Consider the following 20,967-nt stretch of genomic DNA (forward strand, 5'->3'; position numbering starts at 1 on the left):
CAGTGGTCTTGGGAGAGTGGGGGACCCTGACGGCCTACACTGCCACATGGCATGAGGCCAGTCACTCAGGAGGCACTGGCTCTGAGTAGAAGACGGGCGTGCACTTGACCGACACTGGGGCCAGAAGAGACCCCTTGCTATTCTTACACCTGGTCCAGAGTGCCATGGTGTCGTGCTGCCATTGTGGGAACCGTCTACCTGCGTAGCCTGGGCCCCTTCATCACACCAGCAGCAGCGCCCCCAGATGCTGGAAAGAAATAGGCATTCTCCGGATTCCCTGGTGGTCTAGTGGTTAGGACTCCACGCTTCCACAGCTGGGGGCCAGGGTTCAGTCCCTCTAACTAAGATCCCACAAGCCACGCATCAAGGCCAAAAAAAAAAAAAAAAAAAAAAAAATGGGCTTTCTTCAGTCCCTCACAGGAGACTTCGCTCGGGACCGGGCAGTGTCACGTGCCTCCAGCAGTACAGTGGAGAGAGGCTGGTGTGAGCGGAGCTGAGCAGAGGAGAAGGGCCATCTCACCTCTGTGGTCCCCCCATCCCAGCTGTTCCCTGCGCCCTCCAAAGCGGTCCCTCAGAAAGTGAGTCACACAGGCATTGGGGTAGAGGGGGAACCATAGGGCACCAGCTCACAGGACGTGTGTCCTTGTCATTTGCACAGGCTGGCAAGGGTTCTTCACCCAGAGAGAAGGGCAGCCAAAATGGCTTTCTGAAGCTGCTGACTCCAAGCCCAGGCAAGACAAGGGATCAGGGATAGCACCGCAAAGTGAAGGGCCAGCCTGGACAAACGTGTGGGTGCTGAGCCAGTTTGGTGGGGGGGGGGGTCGCCTCTGGGAGCTCCCACTGAGGAAAGAGCTCGTCCTATTCACCAGGATCTCTGGCTTCTATCTGAGATACTTTTAAGAGGTTCTCTGCAGTTGTAAGAAACTACACGGTGGTCCCTTGTGCCCCTACCAGTTTCCCCAAAGGTGACATCTTGTAGAACTCTGGCACATGTCACACCAGGACACTGATGGGAATAAAGGTCCACATGCAGGACACGTGCATCACCACCAGGACACTTCATGTATTTTATGCTCATACCTCCACCTTGTTCTCAGCTAACCAGCAACTGCCAACCTGTCCTCCATTTCTATTTTGTCACTTGGAGAATGTGCTATAGAGGAATCATACAGTATATAACCTTCAGATATTGGGTTTCTTCACGGGCACCGTTCTGTGGTGTTTCATCCAGTAGGTCCGTCCTTGTTACTGCTGTTAGACTGATTCAGCCCTGTGTGGGGGTGTTTGTGTAAACCTAAGCTTTCATTTCTCTGGGATAAGTGTCTGGGAATACAGCTGCTGGGTCGTATGGGATTTATATGTTGTTTAAGAAACTGCCACAGTGTGTGCTGGGGGTGCTGTGCCATGTCACAGTCCCACCAGCAGTGTGAGGAGCAGGGAAGTCCTCCACATCCCTGCCAGCCTTTGGCGTTCTCAGGGGTTCCTGCAGCAATTCTGGTGGTATGGAGTGATACCTTTTCACTTGCATTTGCCTAATGGCTAGGGAGGCTGAACACTTACCTCATTTTTTTACTCTAGTCATCTTGGTGGATATGAAGTGCTATCCCATTGTGGTTTTGATTTTCATTTCCATGATGACTAATGATATCTTTTCATGCGCTTATGGCCTATTTACATACAATTTTTGGAGAAATACCTATTCAGATCCTTTGTCCAGTTTTTAATTAGGATGTCTTATTGGGTCGTAAGAGTGCTTTATACATTCTAGAAACAAGTCCCTTATCAGATAAATGACTTGCAAATACTTTCTCCCATTTTGTGGGCTATATTTTCACTTTCTTGATGGTGGCCTTTGAAACACAAAAGTTCTAAATTGTGGTGAAATAGTCTCTCTCCCACAAGTGGGGGCGAAACAGAAGGGAGCCCCACCTCTTGGCCACACTTGCCTTGGGGTTCAGCTCCAGCAGTGGGTATCTGGGGGCAGGATAAGAAGTGCCAAAGCCCATCATCCCCCAGGATAGGGGCAGGGGGTGAGAGGCCCTGTGTTCTTGGCTGCACCACTCTGCACAAGGTGGGTTCTCAAATACTCTAGACTCTGCTTTCTTTGTAAATTTGCATAGATTTATTTTTTTATTATTTATTTATTTATTTATTTTGGCTGTGCCACATGGCATGCGGGATCTTAGTTCCCCAGCCAGGGGAAACCCACTTCCCCTACAGTGGAAGCACAAAGTCTTAACCACTGGACTGCCAGGAAATTCCCAGCATAGATCTTGAATAGCTACTTCTTCACCTATTTGCCCTTCAGACCCTTTCCAGGAGCTTTTAAAATGTTTTGCCTGTTTTATAATTTTCACCAGTTTTCACTGGGGAGCTGGTCAGTGGAGCTCCTCATGCTTTCATTCTGAAGTCCATCTGCTTTTTACTTATTTTTCTTGCCTTATTGCGGGGGTTAGAACTTCCAGCACTGTTTGAAAAAAGGGCGGGCAAGGGGAGCTTCTGTTGAGAACAGGCATCCCTGCCTTGTTCCCAATCTTAGAAAGCATTCAGTCTTTCACCACCAAGGGTGATGTTAGCTGTAAGGCTTTTGTATTTGATTTTTATCAAGTTTATTTTAACTTGCTGAGAAGTTTTTTTTTTAAATCTGAATGGCTGATGGGCTATGTCAAGTGCTTTTTCTGTATCAATTGATATACAATTTTTCTTCTTTAGTCTGTTGGTGTAGTGGGTTACATTGATCTTCAAGTGTTGAACCACCCTTGCATAGCTGGAATAAATTCTACTTGGTCATGATGTATAATTCTTTTTATACATTGTTGGATTTGATTTGCTTATATTTTAGATTTTTTTGTGCCTATGTTCATGGGAGATATTGGTCTGTAGTTTTTATTTGTTTGGGGTACTATCTTTGCTTGGTCTGGGTATTAGGGTATTTCTTGTCTCCTAAAATGAGTTAGGAAGTGTTTCCTCCTATTTTGTGGAAGAGATTTCTAAAATTGTTGTTAATTCTACTTTAAGTACTGGTAGAACTCCAGTGAAACTATCTGGGCCTGAAGACTTCTTTGGGGAAGCTTTTTTTTAAGTTACAAATTCAATTTCTTTCATGGTTTTAGGACTATTCACATTATCTATTTCATCTTGTTTGAATTTTGGGTAGATTTCAATTTTCAAGTAATTGTCCATTTCTTCAAAGTTGCTGAATTTATGAGCATTAAGTTGTTTGTAGCATTCCCTTAGTATCCTTGAAATGCCCTCAGACTCTGTAGCCCTGTTATTAGTCAGCATTCTCCAGAGAAACAGGGCTAGCAGAATATATGAGAGAGAAAAATGTAAGTGGAGATTTATTACAGGAATTGGCTCTGCAGTTATGACGGCCGAGAAGTCCCATGATTTGCATTTCTCAAGCTGGAGAACCAGGAAAACCATAGTCATTGGTATAAATTCAGTCCAAGTGCAAAAGCCTGAGAACGGGGGGTGGGGGTGGGGGTGGCGTGTCACTGGTATCCTCCCTGGAGTCCAATGTCCAAGGGTAGGAGAAGGACGTCCCAGCTCAAGAAGAGAGTGAATCCACCATTCCTTCATCTTTTTGTTTCTGACCCCACCCCAGCGGACTGGCTGATGCCCACCCACATTGGTGAGGGTGGATCTCTACTCAGTCTACTGGATTAGATGGTAATCTCCAGAGATGCCCTCACATACACACCCAGAAATAGCATTTAATGGGCTAACTGGGCATCCCTAAGCCCAGTCAAGTTAACACATAAAATTAACCATCATAGCCCCGTTGCATACTGGTCACTTGTGTCTTCTCTATTTTTGCCCATCTTGCAATTTTATCAGTTTTCCAAAGAACTATTCTTTTTTGTTTCATTGATTTCCTCTGTTGTTTTCCTGTTTTCAGTTTCATTGATTTCTGCTCTTGACTTTATTTCCTTCTTTCTGCTTCTTTTAGTTTATTTTGTCCTTCTTTACCTAGTTTCCTGAGGTAGGAACTTACATGATTGATTTGAGACCTTTCCTGTTTTCTGATGTGCTGTAAATATTCCTCTTAGCACTGTTACCTGCAGACCACATAATCTGATATTTTGTATTTTCATCTTCATTCAGTTCAGTTGTGTTTCTCAAAAATTTTCTTCTAGATGTGATTTTCCTGGTTGTTGGGTTCTTCCCTGATTTCCCCGGTATGATGGGTGATTTTTTAAAAATTGTATCCCAGACAGGCCGTTATGTTCAAATTTTTAATTTCAGCAGGCAGTCATCCTGTTTGGGTTCAAGATGCAGGTCCTGGGCTGCTTTCGCGGCCTGTGGTTCTAAGGACGGTGTAACATTCAGGGCCTTTCTTGCACTGTGTTGGTCTCATGCCGCCGGGCCCTGCTGGTGCTCTTGAATGGGTGGGAGGCACTTCCTAGGCTGGACCATCCTGTGCCTTGGGTTGGGGAGGGGGTGTTTTCCTGGGGGAGGAAGCCCAGCTTGTTGGGCTGAAAGCCTGCCGTGGTGGGGTTTCCCTTGCCAGTGACCCCATCCACCAGAGCTTCTGGCTGGGGGTGGGGGTGGGGGGCAGGAGCCTGAGTGAGGTGGGGCACGGTGTGGGGAGGAATGTGCTTCCCTTGACCCTGTACCGTATCAGGTTACTTCCCTTGATCTTCGTACCAGTTCTGCCAGACTCCCTACAATTGTGACAGACTCCCATCCACGTGAGTATGAATACCGGGTCCTCCTCCTGCTAGCAGCTGTGTGTGGGGAGGAGGGGTGGGTTAGGAAATGCCGGGCTTGGGTCCCCTTCTGTTGGGTGGGCTGCTCTGCTGTTCCTCCAGTCCTGGGGTCCCTCACCAGCTCATCTTCCTCTTTTCATCTCTGAGAGTTCAGTTTTGGTAGTCTCTAATTTCCTGCATTTTTCTTGGGTTAATCAGGAGGAGCAGGGAGACAAGCTCACACCATAGGGGTTGGCAGAGAAGTGAGACTTACAAAGGACTCAGCTGAGGCGATGAGAATGGGGCCTTAGGAGGAGGCAACTTTTCTTTCTCCCACCCCGGCTGTGCCGCGGCTTGTGGGATCTTAGTTCCCCTACCAGGGATTGAACCCAGGACCCAGCAGTGAAAGCGCCGAGTCCTAACCACTGGACCGCCAGGGAATTCCCTGAAGGAGCAACTTAGAAACTCTTGGATGCTTCCAAGACCCAAGAGGGTGAAGATGGGTGTGGAGGAAAGGGAGGAAGAGGAGTCCCCCACCAGTGGGATAGACGGACAGATTTCCAGCTACAGAGAGGGATGCAAGATGCAGGTCTTAGATTGGGACATGATGTGTCTGGTGTCTGGTGCCTGGTGCACCGGGGAGATGCCCAGCAGGCAGCCCTTGGCTCCGTGGGCTCTGGGGTTGAGCCAGCAGAAGATTGAGGATGGAGGAGACTCCCTCCACAACAATGGCCGCTCTGATTGCCTGCCCCCGCCTATCTCTGGGGTGGTGACAATGTTCATCTGTCTCCCGGAGCCTGGCACAGGGCGGATGCTCCGCGAATCTGAGTGCAGGCGGGCCTGCGTGGAAGCAAGGGCGCATCTCCGCAAAGCTCGGGGAGGGTTTGCGTCCTCGGGGGTGTGGCAGGGGCGGTTGCTGAGACTGGAGGAAGGTGTGTCTCTCCATCTTCCTTCCATTGCCTGAGAGCTGAAGGGTGGGACAGCGCTGAGCTGCGGGGAGCCCCGGGGACCAGTCAGCCCGGAGCTCCGCTGGGGCTACCTCCCCTGCTGCGCTCCCGCCAGCCGGCTCTGGTTGCCATGGAGCCGGGAGGCGGTTGCCACGGAGACCGACGTGCGAGGACCAGCCAATCAGTGAGGAGCTGCGGCGCCAGCTCTCCTCTTGGATGGAGGCGTCGGGTTAGGCTGGGGACCCCTGTCCGGGTAGCTGGGGGCAGGGAGTTCGAGCAGGGGTACTACGCCGACGCCTCCCCCAAAGCGCCCAGCCCCCCAGAACCTCCAACACCGCCCCCCGGCCCCGCACCCCGAATTGTGGCGACCCTCTGCCTCTTCCCGACCCGGCTAAGGGCTGACGCCTCCGACTGGCCCTGAACCCCTCTCCCGTTAGTGGGGGCGGAGGGGTGATGCTGCGGGAAAGGCGGGGCCGCGCACCGCGGGTGGAGAGTGCAGCCGGGGGTGGGGTATGGGGAGGGAAGGAGGCTGTCCCACCCCCTCCGCTCCCGGCGCACCGCAGTGCCTGGCGTGCCTGCGCACGCTCAGTCGGGGCGGTGGGCGGGCGGGGCGGCGCTGACGTCATCCACTGACCCCCTTCACCCCCCGGCCGAGGGGCGGTGGCCGCGCAGGCTCCGCGGAACGGACTCACGGACAGACAGGGGACGGAGGGACGGGCGTACGGCCAGGCCATGCCGGGGGAAGCTGCCCGCGCCGAGCTGCTGCTGCCGGAGGCGGGCGGAACAGGACCCCGCACAGGTGAGGCCGCGGGGCTCTCCCGCCTGCGTGCGTCTCCGCCAACCCCTCCCGTCGTCCCCGTCCCCTCTCCACCCCTCTCTCTCCGTCCCTGTCCCCGTACCATCTCCGTCCCCGTTTCCTCTCCGCGCCGCCCTCTTTCCGTTCCTCTACCTTCTCCATCCCCGCTCCGGCCCCTGCCCCTCCGGGCACCGGAGTCCTAGCCCAGCCCTGGCCCCCACTCAGGACTGCAGGGGAGGGCGCGGTGGAGCAGGGATGTTCTCCTGGAGCCAGGAGCGACTTGAAGGCCTTCGAGCGTCTAGGGCTCCGTGCGCTCCCCGCCCGGGTCCCCTGCTGCGCCCCATTGTCTGAGGGGAGCAAGGGGCTTCGCGGTCCCTGCAGCTCTGGACTGGAGGCTGTGGGTTGTCAACTGCACCCCGGGCACTGGGCATGAGCGGGGCACCCGCCCCTCCAGATGCTTGAGAGCCGCCTCAGGGCTGGCGACTGGTCCTGACTCAGGAGGGAGGAACAGGGCTGGAGCTGGAGCCTGGGGAAGCTGGAGGTGCCGGCTGAGGTCTGGAATGTGGGAGGCCCTGGGGGAGCATGGCCCGGGGAGCAGTGGCCCTGGAGTGCAGGCCCGAATCCTTGGAGAGACTCAGTCAGCAAGTGTGGGAGGGAATCTTCCTGGGCCTGGGAAAACCAGCCAGGGATGGCCACCGGGCAGGAGGTCAGCCACGTGAGGCTCCGGGAGGGCCAAGGGCACCTGACTGTGGGTGAGAAGTCCCCTGGGGATGACACCAGGGCTGGGTCCAGGGGCCTGGCCTCCCTCTGGGTCTGGTGAAGTGCGGTGGGGCTGGCTCTGCTTGGACTGTTTGGCGACCTTGAATGAGGCACAAAAGCCTTTGACCTTTGGCTTCCCTTCCTCTGCCCCCTTGGCTCAGCTCCACCCTCTGGCTGCCTTGGGGTCCTGGAGTCCAGTGCGGTGCACAGGGGTACCACACCAGGCTCAGTGCCAAAAGCCCGGTCTCCAGCACCCAGCCCTGCCTGCCACACCCACCTCCAGGGGTTAGGTATTCATCACACTCCAGTGGACCCAAAGGACCCCCTTCTCAGGACCCCCTGGCCACGCCAGCACCCCAGCAGCGTGGCCCAAGGGCCCGGGTTCTGCCACTGCTGCAGCTGACGGGCAGCCTGTGGAGGGGGCTGCCCCTGCGTAAGCTCCCCTTTAATCCTGGCAGACACTCCCCTTTGCAGACTGAAAGCTGAGGCACAGGAGATGATGTACTTGTGGGAGCTCTTGGGTGAGCATGGTAGAACAGGAATTCTCCAGAGAATGTGGCCGGGGCCTGGGCAGCCCCTGTCCACTGCCGTGGGCCGCCCCACAGATGTCCCTGGCAGAGTTAGCCAGGCCTGCCAGCCCTGCGGGGTGGCTGCCACCGTAGAGACTCAGCTGGACGCTCTCTCGGGCCCCCACAGCTGCACACAGGGCAGGGCAGGGCCGCCTCTGCTTCCCCGGAGGGCCAGCACCGCTGCCAGCACGGCCTCTGGCTGAGCTGGGATGCCCAGCCTGAGGACCACACGCCGTGGCCCCTGCTTCCCCTCGTGCATGTGCCAGCTCTGGGAACAGGAGTGGGGTGGAGCCCAGGGAGACTCCGACAGCTCGGCCTCGGGTGCAGGCAGTGAGGAAAAGGGAGAGGTGAGGCAGAGAAGCAAGAGCCCCGCTTCACAGCAGGCGTGAGATCTGGAATGTTCCAGAGCTGAGTGGGGTGCAGGCCTCCTACTCCCTGGGGGCCCACTGACCTGGGGGCTCATGAGCAGGCCTCTCCTGGCAAGCCCGGCCGAGGCGGCGCACATTACGGGCAAAGAGTCAGCAGGCTAGTGTCCGAGGCAACGGGAGCTGGTCTCATCTTTACCGAGCATCTCGGAGAAGAGCCAGACTTCAAGCTGCTCACTGTGGTCAGAACTCTTATAAATCCTCCCCCAGTCATAGCAATTGCCTTTCCTTCTCGTGACCTCTCTTTTCAGCGGACACCCGGCCCCCAGCCCTGTGCTCAACTCCCGTCTGAGGGAGGGACGGCTGCAGCCTGGGAGCTGCTTCTCAGGGAAGATGCCTGCTCCTCTCACACCCTTCTCTCTCCACAGATCTGTCCTGTGATGCGTCTGCGGCTACCACCCCGAGGGGGGACCAGCTGGAGCACTGTGTCCTGACCCCTGAGCCCAGTGCCCTGGCTCTCACGTTCCTGCCCAGCAAGCCGGGTGCCCGGCCCCCGCCTGACGGAGCCAGCTGGGATGCAGGGCCGAGACACACCCCCTCAGCCTGGGCAGTCCAGGCAGAGGACGGCCCCAGCCCAGGGCCCCCCGAGGTTCGGCCTGCTGAAGGTCCTCTCCCAGCCTCCGTGGAGCCCCGGATCGTGATGGGCGAGGAGACGTGCCGGGCATCCCCACTGCCCAGGGCAACCCTGCCAGGGCTCAGGGACTGGGAGGGTGGGCACGCCAGCCTGAACCCACCCCCGGAGTTGTATTTTCAGGGTGACCCTCCTGTGCCTTTCCCTGCCCCAGATTCTGATTCCTACTTTACCCCTCCCTCCACCCCGACCGAGACAGCCTCCACCCTGCTCCCTGGCCCAGGGCCCCACAGGGCTGCCCAGGCTGAGCTGGGGAACTCGCCGCCAGCCTCGCCCTCAGGCTCCTACGTCACGGCGGACGGGGACAGCTGGGCCTCATCCCCATCCTGCTCCGTGAGCCTGCAGGCCGCGGCTGAAGGGCTGGACGTGCCCTCAGGCTGGGGCTTCTCCCCACCTGGGTCTGTGGCCGATGAGAGGGAGCTGCCCCCTGCCGGGACCACGGACACCTCGTCTGCAGAGTCCAGCCTCTCGGCGGACAGCAGCTGCTCCTGGGGCCAGGAGGGCCGCTTCTTCGAGCTGGACTTCCTGGCCAGTGACCCAATGATTCCTGCTTCCCTGCTGCCCTTCCAGGGCAGCCTGATCTTCCAGGTGGAGGCTGTAGAGGTGACAGCGCTGCCCCCCGAGGAAGAGGAGGCGGCGCAGGAAGAGGAGGACGAGGAGGAGGACGAACGGGAGGCGCCCATGCCCGGAGGGGACCCGGCCGGGGGCGGCGAGGACGACAGCACATTCGCCTCCTCCCTGCAGTCGCTGTCCGACCTATCCATCACGGGGGGCGTGGACGAGGCCTTTGCCTTCCGAGATGACACCTCGGCCGCCTCCTCGGACCCCGACTCGGCCTCCTACGCGGGGGGTGATGATGATAGACTGTACAGTGGGGAACCCCACGCACAGCCCACCACCCTGCTCCAGGACAGCCCTGGTGAGGCCGCCTCCTGGGGCCCAGAGCCCACTCTTGGGGTGTCCAAGGGAGAGGCTGGCCGGGCTGCCGAGAGCCAGGAACCCATCTCCGATATAACCGGGGTGGGCCCTGCTCCAGGCCAGGTGTCTGCTGCTGCTATGGTCCCTCACGTCCCACAGAAAGCCCCAGGCCTCACTGGGGTGACCCCTCAGGCCTGGGCAGCAGAGGCAGGCTCCACCGTGGGACCAGCACCTGTTGCCTCAATCACACCTCAGTCCCTGCAGGAGGGAGACGGTGCTGCCTTAGGCTTAGAGCCCCAGACCTTAAAGGGAGAGGTGGGCCTCGACTCTCTGCAGAACATGAAGGAAGAAACAGGCCAGGGGTTTGCCGCTGCAGGCAGCCCTGAGCCTCAGCCAGAAGTGGAACCAGCAGCATCCCCACCCCTGCAGGATGCAGGCCTCCCCACTGGCCAGGGATCTGAGCCCCAGCCGGAAGAAGTGGACCTGACGGCATCCTTGCCCCTGCAGGATGCAGGCCTCCCCACTGGCCAGGGATCTGAGCCCCAGCCGGAAGAAGTGGACCTGACGGCATCTTTGCCCCTGCAGGATGCAGGCCTTCCCTCGGTCCAGGGATCTGCCCCCCAGGACAGCCCAGAGCCCCAGCCGGAAGAAGTGGACCTGACGGCATCCTTGCCCCTGCAGGGTGCAGGCCTCCCCTCTGGCCAGGGATCTGTCCCCGAGGCCGGCCCTGAGCTCCAGCCCGAAGAAGTTGACCTGACCGTATCTTTGCCCCTGCAGGGTGCAGGCCTCCCCTCTGGCCAGGGATCTGTCCCCGAGGCCGGCCCTGAGCTCCAGCCCGAAGAAGTTGACCTGACCGTATCTTTGCCCCTGCAGGATGCAGGCCTCCCCTCAGTCCAGGGATCTGCCCCCCAGGACAGCCCAGAGCCCCAGCCGGAAGAAGGTGACCTGACGGCATCCTTGCCCCTGCAGGATGCAGGCCTCCCCTCAGTCCAGGGATCTGCCCCCCAGGACAGCCCAGAGCCCCAGCCGGAAGAAGTTGACCTGACGGCATCCTTGCCCCTGCAGGGTGCAGGCCTCCCCTCTGGCCAGGGATCTGTCCCCGAGGCCAGCCCTGAGCCCCAGCCCGAAGAAGTTGACCTGACCGCATCTTTGCCCCTGCAGGATGCAGGCCTCCCCTCAGTCCAGGGATCTGCCCCCCAGGACAGCCCAGAGCCCCAGCCGGAAGAAGGTGACCTGACGGCATCCTTGCCCCTGCAGGATGCAGGCCTCCCCTCAGTCCAGGGATCTGCCCCCCAGGACAGCCCAGAGCCCCAGCCGGAAGAAGTTGACCTGACGGCATCCTTGCCCCTGCAGGGTGCAGGCCTCCCCTCTGGCCAGGGATCTGTCCCCGAGGCCAGCCCTGAGCCCCAGCCCGAAGAAGTTGACTTGACCGCATCTTTGCCCCTGCAGGATGCAGGCCTCCCCTCAGTCCAGGGATCTGCCCCCCAGGACAGCCCAGAGCCCCAGCTGGAAGAAGTGGACCTGACGGCATCCTTGCCCCTGCAGGGTGCAGGCCTCCCCTCTGGCCAGGGATCTGTCCCCGAGGCTGGCCCTGAGCCCCAGCCCGAAGAAGTTGACCTGACCGCATCTTTGCCCCTGCAGGATGCAGGCCTCCCCTCTGGCAAGGGATCTGCCCCCCAGGACAGCCCTGAGCCCCAGCCAGAAGAAGTGGACCTGACAGCAACCCCGCCCCTGCAGGATGCAGGCCTCCCCACTGGCCAGGGATCTGAGCCCCAGCCGGAAGAAGTGGACCTGACAGCAACCCCGCCCCTGCAGGATGCAGGCCTCCCCACCGGCCAGGGATCTGAGCCCCAGCCGGAAGAAGTGGACCTGACGGCATCCTTGCCCCTGCAGGATTCAGGCGTACCCTCTGGCCAGGGAATTGTCCCCGAGGCCGGCCCTGAGCCCCAGCCCGAAGAAGTTGACCTGACCGCATCTTTGCCCCTGCAGGATGCAGGCCTCCCCTCTGGCAAGGGATCTGCCCCCCAGGACAGCCCAGAGCCCCAGCCGGAAGAAGTGGACCTGACGGCATCCTTGCCCCTGCAGGATGCAGGCCTCCCTTCTGGCCAAGGATCTGCCTTTGAGACCAGCCCTGAGCCCCAGCCGGAAGAAGTGGACCTGACGGCATCCCCACCCCTGCAAGATGCAGGTCTCTCTTTGGTCCAGGGATCTGCCTCCGAGGCCAGCCCTGAGCCCCAGCCGGAAGAAGTGGACCTGATGGCACCCTTGCCCCTGCAGGGTGCAGGCCTTCCCTCGGTCCAGGGATCTGCCTCCGAGACCAGCCCTGAGCCCCAGCCGCAAGAAGTGGACCTGATGGCACCCTTGCCCCTGCAGGGTGCAGGCTTTCCCTCAGTCCAGGGATCTGCCTCCGAGACCAGCCCTGAGCCCCAGCTGGAAGAAGTGGACCTGACGGCAGTCCAGGGATCTGTCCCCGAGGCCGGCCCTGAGCCCCAGCCCGAAGAAGTTGACCTGACCGCATCTTTGCCCCTGCAGGGTGCAGGCCTTCGCTCGGTCCAGGGATCTGCCTCCGAGACCAGCCCTGTGCCCCAGCCGCAAGAAGTGGACCTGATGGCACCCTTGCCCCTGCAGGGTGCAGGCTTTCCCTCAGTCCAGGGATCTGCCTCCGAGACCAGCCCTGAGCCCCAGCCGGAAGAAGTGGACCTGACGGCAGTCCAGGGATCTGTCCCCGAGGCCGGCCCTGAGCCCCAGCCCGAAGAAGTTGACCTGACCGCATCTTTGCCCCTGCAGGATGCAGGCCTCCCCTCAGTCCAGGGATCTGCCCCCCAGGACAGCCCAGAGCCCCAGCCCGAAGAAGTGGACCTGACGGCATCCTTGCCCCTGCAGGGTGCAGGCCTCCCCTCTGGCCAGGGATCTGTCCCCAAGGCCGGCCCTGAGCCCCAGCCCGAAGAAGTTGACCTGACTGCATCTTTGCCCCTGCAGGATGCAGGCCTCCCCTCTGGCAAGGGATCTGCCCCCCAGGACAGCCCTGAGCCCCAGCCCGAAGAAGTGGACCTGACCGCATCTTTGCCCCTGCAGGATGCAGGCCTTCCCTCAGTCCAGGAATCTGCCTCCGAGGCCAGCCCTGAGCCCCAGCCGGAAGAAGTGGACCTGACAGCATCCTTGCCCCTGCAGGATGCAGGCCTTTCCTCAGTCCAGGGATCTTCCTCCGAGGCCAGCCCTGAGCCCCAGCCAGAAGAAGTGGACCTGACGGTATCCTTGCCCCTGCAGGATGCAGGCCTTCCCTCGGTCCAGGGATCTGCCTCCAAGGCCAGCCCTGAGCCCCAGCCGGAAGAAGTGGACCTGACGGCAGTCCAGGGATCTGCCTCCGAGACCAGCCCTGAGCCCCAGCCGGAAGAAGTGGACCTGATGGCATCTTTGCCCCTGCAGGATGCAGGCCTCCCCTCTGGCAAGGGATCTGTCCCCAAGGCCGGCCCTGAGCCCCAGCACGAAGAAGTTGACCTGACCGCATCTTTGCCCCTGCAGGATGCAGGCCTTCCCTTGGTCCAGGGATCTGCCTCTGAGACCAGCCCTGAGCCCCAGCCGGAAGAAGTGGACCTGACGGTATCCTTGCCCCTGCAGGATGCGGGCCTCCCCTCTGGCCAAGGATCTGCCTCTGAAGCCAGCCCTGAGCCCCAGTTGGAAGAAGTGGACCTGACAGCATCTCTGACCCTGCAGGATGCAGTCCTCCCCTCGGTCCAGGGATCTGCCTCCAAACCCAGCCCTGAGCCCCAACCAGAAGTGGGCCTGACAGCACCCCTGCCCCTGCAGGATGCAAGCCTCCCCTCTAGCCAAGGATCTGCCACCAAGGCCAGCCCTCAGGCCTTGCAGGCTGACACAGGCTACACCCTAGGGACCATGGCCACCACAGCCCAACAGAAAGGAGGCAAGACTTTGGAACTGAGGCCAGCACCTGAGAAAAGGGACCCAGACCACACTGGAGGATCAGACTCTCTGGCCTCGGATCAGATCCATCTGGGTGGCCTGGAGCCAGCTACAGATGCTCGGATACTCTTGGACGGAGATGCAGGCCCTTCCAAGCCTGCCACAGAGGCTCCAGACACACCTGAGCCTGCCACGGAGGCCCCAGGTCCCCCAGAGCCTGACTCCAGTGGGGAGGAAGTAGCCAAGGGCCTTTTCGCACCTGAGCAGAGAGCCTGTCCTGATGCCCGTGTGCATGGGGGTGATGGAGCTGAGCCCAGCTCGCCCCTAAAGGAGGCCCCGGGGGCTGAGAACCAGGGGCGCGGAGTTCTAAAGGTAGTCGTCTGCAGCCCAGAGGCATGTCCTGCTGCCAGCCTGAAGGTTGGCCAGGTGGGGCCCCCAAGCCCAGTGGAGGAGGGAAGGACCACCCTGGGGCCCAGGCTTCCCATGGCTGTGGCCTCAGAGGCTAGGCTGGGCTCCTGCCCAGAGTCTCCATCAAGGGCTGTACCCAGGCTGGGAGGGAGCTGTCCCAAAGATCCTGCCCCGGCATTTCCACTGCCCTCAAGGCAGCCAGAGCCCGTGCGGGGCCCGCACAATGGAGAGCAGGCCCAGGCAGCCCTGGGAGTCCTCGGCTTCTCCCTGCCGCAGCCTCCACAAAGCCCCATAGGGGGCCTGCCCAGTGCACCCCAAGACAGCATCCAGGGCGCTGAGTCCTCTGCTCCTGGTGCCCTCATGAAGACAGTCCTGCCCCCCGTGGCACCCCCTGCCCCCTGCCCTTGCCAGGTCCCCGGGGAAGACTTGGGGGAGGGCGTGGAGCCCCTGGGCTCTCTGGGACTCCCACCACCACGGGCAAGAGCCCAGCGGGCGGTGGCTGCCTTCTCAGGGACCAAGAATCCCCTCGGGGCCGGGCAGGTCAGCCTCCCACCCCACTCCCCCCTCCTCAGCCCCAAGGCGGCCCCCAAGGGGGCTACCCATGCCAAAGACCTGGCCTCGAGGATCTCGCCCCCCTGCCAAGTGCCTCCTGGCTCTGGGCTCCGGAGCCCAGCCGGACCTCGAGGGCTCCCAGCCGTCAAGCAGCACGATGACCAGGACAGTTTGGAAGAAGGTGAGGGGCTCCAGGCTGGAGCAGTGTCCTGAGCCGGGGGCTGCAGGGGGCAGGGCCGCCAGCCCCCGGCACAGGGCCAGCGCTGCTTGCCCCCAGGCCCTTGTCCAGACGGCGGACGTCACCCTCACACCTCCCGTGTCCTCAGACTCACCCCAGGCCCCAGGCTCCGGCCAGCACTCAGACAGCCACGGGGAGTCGTCGGCCGAGCTGGAGGAGCAGGACCTCTCGGGACCGCAGACCGCGCAGTGCCCAGCCCAGGTGCCCAACTGCGGGGGGACGTGCACCCCTGGGAGGGCTCCACGCGCCCCTCCCCCCCCCTCGGGTGCTCAGACCCCTCTCTTCCTCAGGCCCTAGCAGGTGGCGGGAGCGAGGAGACCGTCACCAAAGTCAAGCAGAGCCGCAGTGAGAAGAAGGCCCGAAAGGTGGGCTGGGGCCCTGCGGGGACCCTGCCACCCCCGGGAGGGACCAGGCTGGCCAGCAACCCAAGCACCCAGGACTGGGGCCGGCTGCGAAAGCGGACCCCTTCCCACCCCGTGGCCGATGAAGTCCAGTGGCAGGGGCCGCTGGGTCAAGGCAGTAACGGGACACCTCATGCGAGTAACGGCCTGGGCTGTCAGCTGGCGTGGCCTCTCAGCCCGCGTCCGACACCCTCTTGTACACACGGGGGGTCAGCTGGGACGAGGGTCCCCGGGAGTGGGTGGCAGAGCCCTCGTGACCCTGGCAGTGCGCCGCCTCCCCCTGGGCCTGCTCCTCCCCCTCCCCAAGCCCCCACCGGGGACCTCTGGGGCTGATGCCCGGGCCTGAGACCGCTGTGCCCCCAGGCAATGTCCAAGCTGGGCTTACGACAGATCCAGGGGGTCACCAGGATCACCATCCAGAAGTCCAAGAACATCCTCTTTGTCATCGCCAAGCCTGACGTCTTTAAGAGCCCGGCCTCGGACACCTATGTGGTCTTCGGCGAGGCCAAGGTCCAACCGGCCGGCCGTGGGCGCGGGGCGCGGGGCGCGGGCGGGGGCGGGGGCGGGGGGCGGGGGCTCGGCTGACAGCTGTGCTCTGTGCTGCAGATCGAGGACCTGTCCCAGCAGGTGCACAGAGCTGCGGCTGAGAAGTTCAAGGTACCCTCGGAGCCCTCCGCCCTGGTCCCCGAGTCAGCGCCTGGGCCGAGGGTGAGACCAGAGTGCAAGGAGGAGGAAGAGGAGGAGGACGACGAGGAGGTGAGGCCCAGAGGCACAGGGCCCAGCCCCGCGAAGGGGGGCAGCTTTGCCTGGGGGCTTCTTCCCGGGGGAGGGGACTGCTACAGCACCTCCCTGCTTGCCCCGCTCCAGGTGGACGAGACGGGGCTGGAGCTTCGGGACATTGAGCTGGTGATGGCGCAGGCCAACGTGTCAAGGGCCAAGGCTGTGCGGGCCCTGAGGGACAACCAGAGCGATATCGTCAACGCCATCATGGTGAGTGGCCGGCCCCTTCGCAGGCGCCTTGCTGCCGTGTCCGCTGTGGCCTCACACAACGTGGCCCTCTCTTTGTGCGCTTCCTGCAGGAGCTGACAATGTAGCTGCTGACCAGAGACCTGGCTCCACCCCTGCCACCCCAGCTCTGCTGCTCAATAAACCGGTGTCCCCTCCTCACCTCTCTGCTCCTCCAGAGGCTCCCCCAGGGCACGCTCTGGCTAAACAGGTTGGAGGAAGCGTGAAAATGCTTCCTGAAGCCACGCAGGCCCCGAGGAGGGTGGCGGTCCCTCCCCCATGTCCCAGGGCGCCCAGCTTGCCCAGAGACTGCAGGAAGTCCAGTCACCTGGCTGCGGCGCCAGGTATGGGCCTGGGGACCGCAGTTTCTGGAAGGAACTCCCCAGATGCAGGGACTCAGCAGTTCATGCCCCAAAGTTCCTGGTCCCTCACCACGGCCCAGCTTGAGGAGTCACGTCCTCCCCGTGTCCTCTCCTCTCCCCTACAAAGGCCAGGGATCCGCAGGGTGGGAGCCACGCCCCAGGACAGAAGAGGGAGCCCACAAAGTGGGAGGCCATGTGTGGGTGGAGCCCCCGGAGAGGAGGAGCAGTTCCTGACTGGCCACAGAACACTCCTGGGACAGCAGGTCCCCTCTGTGCTCAAGCCCAGGGTGGGCTGTGGAGGTGCCGGCCCCTGAACTAGGTGGCTATCTTTAGCTGTTCCAGATGCTTCCAGGGCAGGTCGACTTGCACACACACCTAGAGACAACACCTACCAACGGTCTCCCTTAGCTTTGCTCAACCCACGCCCACAACCAGCTCCAGGAGAGCCAGGGCCAGAGCCAAGTGTGAGACCCCTCCTCCCACCCTGCCCCGCCCCTCAGCAGCGGGGGAAGCCTAGGGGGCTGCAGACCCCTGCCTGGTTCCCACACGGTCTCACCACGAACCCACGGCCCTGCCCTCCCTCCTGGGGGCTCAAGTACCCACCCTGCTGAGCCTGGTGCTTTCCACACACGCGGTCAGCGACCTCGCAGCAACGCGCAGGCGTCTTGCGGGCGAGGAAGCAGTCTTGGAGCTGGGCCCTCCCGCGCCCACGCAGCAGCGTCCAGGCCCCAGCCTGCAACCCGACGGCCCTGTCCTGGGGTCACCACCACTACCTCCCCATGTCCTCAGGGCACAGGAGGGGCTGAGCCCAGGGGGGAACGAGGCGAAGGGCCTTGAAGGGGCGGGCACAGTGCCCCCACTGGCCTTCCTGACGACCGGGGACCCTGGGCTCCAAGACGACGCACTCTCAGGGTAGGGACGGCACTTCTGGTGAAGCGGCGGTATGCAGGTCTGCTGTGGAGACCACCATGACAGTGGATGAGAGCCAGGGACTGGGGCTTGGGTTGGGGGGAAGACAGCCCAGTGCCCAGGTCCTGCCAGCGGCGGCCTGATGTTCATGTCCACATGTGCTTAGGACACCTGCTCTCTGCCCTGTGTCCCCAACCCCAAATCAGGCCCTGCCCTTAGGCAGCAGGAATGAGCGCCCAGCCCACCGTGCCCAGGCTGGGCGTGCAGGTCTGAGACGGAGGCCAGAGCGCACACCCCGGCTCCTACCCCACTGGAGCGGGAACACGCTAGCAAGCAGAGATAAAGTATCCACATTGCAGTAAACTTCTTTTAAGGTCTCTGAGAGTTTCAATAGAAATGTCATGTGCAAAATGACAGCTGTCCGGGGTCTGGCTGACAAGACCCCCTCCCGAGGCAGGGTGGCATGCAGGGGGGCGCAGCGCAGCCTTCCGCCCCAGCACCAAGGTGCCTCCTTCACAGTAGAGCCACCTGCGCCCGGGGCCCCGCGCGGGGAGGGCAGCTGGCAGGTGTCCCAGCGCCATCAGGCCGAGTCCTGGTCCATGCTGCAGCCCAGCGCCTCGATGTCATTGCTTATGTCCGAGATCATGCGGTCCCACTCGTCCCCCTCCGAGGGCGCAGACTGGTCGTCAGAGCTGCCCGCGGCCCTGTTCCCGTTGGAGGTGGAGGTGGAGCTCATGGCCCGTCGGTACCTGCCAAAGCTGTCGGTGATGATCCCACGGCCATCCTTCACCCCAATGGTCTCCAGGAAGTTCTCGAAGTGCTGGCTGTCCTTCTCAGGGATGAAGGGCCGCAGACCTGCACACACACGGCACACCTGACCCTGCGGCTCCTGCACAAAGCCCACGGCCCAGGGGACCACCCCACCACCCGCCCGCGTCTGGCCCGGCCCTGGCTCTGCAGCAGGGAAGGCGTGGGCTGGGAGCCACACCCTCGCGTCACTCCCCTCAGTCCTCACAGAAGCCCCACTACACAGGTTTCCAGGGAGAGGAGAGGAGAGGAGAGGAGTGTGGAGTGTGGAGAGAGAAACGGGAGAGGGGGGACAGGGGGAGAGGGGGGACAGGGGGGACAGGGGGGACAGGGGGGAGAGGGGGGAGAGGGGAGAGAGGGGGGAGAGGGGGGAGAGGGGGAGGGGGGAGAGGGGGAGAGGGGGGAGAGAGAAACCGCAGGGAGAGGGGAGAGGAGAGGGGAGAGGAGAGGGCGGAGGGGACGCTGGCACAGGGCTCTGAGCACTGGGCCCCGCCGCCCAGCTGACCACCCACTTCCTGGAAAGAGACCCCCTCCTACGTGAGGACAATACGAACAGGGGCCATGGACCCCAGCGTCGGCTGGCGACTGACTCCAGGGGGCAGTGGGGTCAGCAAGAGCTCGGAATGGACGCAGCAGGTCCGCCTCCAGCCCTTCACCCCCGTGAGCAGTGCACCCTCATCGGACCGTTGGGGGCACAGCCCAGGACCCAGGAGCCTCCACCAGCCACCATAAACCCACCGTGTTCTCCGGGGTCAGCGTGGGGAAAGCAGAGGCGCTACCGGCCTCACGCGCCTGGGCAGCCGTCCAGGGCCCTGTCCGTGGCAGGCCCTGAGCACCCGCCCGCGGCGCTAACTCCGCGTGCTCGGCTTTAGGCGCTAACTCCGCGTGCTCGGCTAAAGCCACCGGGAGCAGCATCTTCACTCCCCCACCAGACAAGCTCCTGCCCCGCCTCCCAGACCTGCACAAGCGCCACCTCCTTGCAGAGCCTCCCCCGGCCCTCGCCAGGCAGCGCGGCGCCCACCTCACCCTCAGTCTGGCTCCCGTGGGGCCCCTCCCAGCCGCATCACTCAGGCCTCGCTAGCTGGCCCCATTCCTAACGGCGCCCCCGTCCGTCAAGCGCTCACCGAGCAGCAGGAACTTGCGGCTGTCCCCGTAGAGCTGCCGCAGGTTGATGCAGAACTCGTGCACTGAGGCTCCATCACGGTACTCGTGCAGCAGCGCCGCAAACTGCTGGATCTCCTGCGATGACAGCTTGGTGCGCAGCTGCCAAGAGAGCCGGGCCCGGGGCGGGGTGGTGACCGGCGCTGCCGCCCCCCTGCCCACACCCCACGCGACCCCAGAGGACCTGCAGCTCCACGGCTCCGGCCGGCAGGAGAGACAGGAGCCCACACCGTCCGCCCTAACCTGCAGCCGTGGCTGACCAGGCTGACTGCAAGCGGGCGGAGGGCGCGTCTGCACACCACTGCCGGGGGGCGGGGGGTGGGCAGCGACCAGCACCCTGGAGCCCAGAGTGATGCTCAGCCAGTTGACCGAGTTTCTAATGAGAACATCACGTGAAGCCGGGGGATGGGGGGAAGAATCTGCTGAGTGATGACAAGGCCCATCTGGCCCTTCCAGGGAGTGACCCGGTCCTCCGCTACCGTCCACCACCAGAGACCCAGGGACAGGCCTGTGGTCCAGCCTCGGAGGCCAGAGCAGCCCCCATGCTCAGGCCTTGGCCAACTCACGCCCTCCCCAAAGACTAACCTGGTGGGAAAGGCAGTGAGGCCCAGCTGCAAGCAAGGCGCCCACGCTCACCCCCCAGCTCCACCCATAGAGAAGCACGCCTTCATTCCCCCCCCCCACCCTGCCCCACCCCCACAAGGAGATTCTAACCCCAAGGCACCGCCGGCCCCAGCACAGGCCTGCTAGAGCACGTGGGCTCTCTGGGGCCAGGGTCTCCTGATGGCGGCGGGCAGCGTACCGTGAGCATGTAGTCCTGCAGCAGCTCGGTGGCTGTGGCGCTCAGCTCGCTCTCACTGACCGTCTTGGCGTGGGGCGCCGTCTGCATGCAGGAGGACAAGGGCGACACGCCGCCTGCATGCGCACACTCGGGGAAGGAGCTGCAAGGACGTGAGCCGAGCCGTGGGTAGGCGGCCCCCCAGCCCTGCCCCGTGCCTGCACCCTCGACCCCCCAGGGGGGCCCAGTTAGGGCCAGGGTCTGAGAGGAGGAGGGGGTCTGTCATGGAAGGAGGGGCTCGGGGCCGGACAGAGAAAGACGTGTGCAGGGAAGGACCCAGAAGGGGCCCTCAGCCTAGCAGGGTCTCGGTGGAGCGATGGATGTCACTGGTGTGACCCTGGGGAGCCCTCTCACTGCAAGGCTCCTGAAGGGGGCAGGAGCAGGGGGAGGGATACCGACGAGGAGGGCGGAGGCAGGCAGCCGTGCTGGCACCACCAGGGCGAGGTACTCACAAAGTGCTGGCTTCCGTCTCATAGGACTCCTTCATGTCCACCTTTGTGGAAGAGTCGTCTGTGCAGAAAGTGCAGAACACAGAAGCTTCTGGTTACGTGAGGGAGGGGGCACTGAGTCCAGTGTCCAAGCTCTAAGCAGCAGACGCAGAGCCCTGGCGGTGGGGAGCCCGCAGGCCT

The 20,967-nt window shown here is 61.9% G+C and overlaps 2 protein-coding genes across 10 annotated transcripts in view; one reads left to right on the plus strand and one right to left on the minus strand.

Annotated features, from left to right (window-relative positions):
* The first annotated feature begins 658 nt into the window (after positions 1 to 658).
* Positions 659 to 16,423, plus strand: NACAD (NAC alpha domain containing). 2 transcript variants are annotated; one of them, XM_067043026.1, is made up of 9 exons: positions 659 to 731; positions 4,628 to 6,437; positions 8,556 to 14,798; positions 14,944 to 15,056; positions 15,146 to 15,220; positions 15,620 to 15,766; positions 15,863 to 16,012; positions 16,124 to 16,246; positions 16,336 to 16,423. In XM_067043026.1, exons 2-9 carry the CDS (start codon positions 6,371 to 6,373, stop codon positions 16,348 to 16,350), a joined length of 6,933 nt encoding a protein of 2,310 aa, XP_066899127.1. In that variant the 5' UTR covers positions 659 to 731; positions 4,628 to 6,370; the 3' UTR covers positions 16,351 to 16,423. The 2 variants fall into 2 exon arrangements, with proteins under 2 accessions (XP_066899127.1, XP_066899126.1); XM_067043025.1 differs by having other exon boundaries at positions 16,124 to 16,423.
* A 1,462-nt stretch (positions 16,424 to 17,885) lies between these two features.
* CCM2 (CCM2 scaffold protein) overlaps positions 17,886 to 20,967 on the minus strand; it is a 56,910-nt gene continuing 53,828 nt past the window's right edge. For all 8 annotated transcript variants that reach the window (XM_059073623.2, XM_059073622.2, XM_067043043.1 and 5 more), the window contains 4 exons: positions 20,791 to 20,848; positions 20,303 to 20,441; positions 19,464 to 19,602; positions 17,886 to 18,387 (listed from right to left, as the gene is read on the minus strand). In XM_059073623.2, the coding sequence (XP_058929606.1) occupies positions 18,113 to 18,387; positions 19,464 to 19,602; positions 20,303 to 20,441; positions 20,791 to 20,848 (611 nt within the window). In that variant the 3' untranslated portion in view covers positions 17,886 to 18,112. The remainder of the gene's footprint in view (positions 18,388 to 19,463; positions 19,603 to 20,302; positions 20,442 to 20,790; positions 20,849 to 20,967) is intronic.

Source organism: Kogia breviceps, chromosome 9, assembly GCF_026419965.1.
Source record: "Kogia breviceps isolate mKogBre1 chromosome 9, mKogBre1 haplotype 1, whole genome shotgun sequence".
NCBI lineage: Eukaryota > Metazoa > Chordata > Mammalia > Artiodactyla > Physeteridae > Kogia > Kogia breviceps.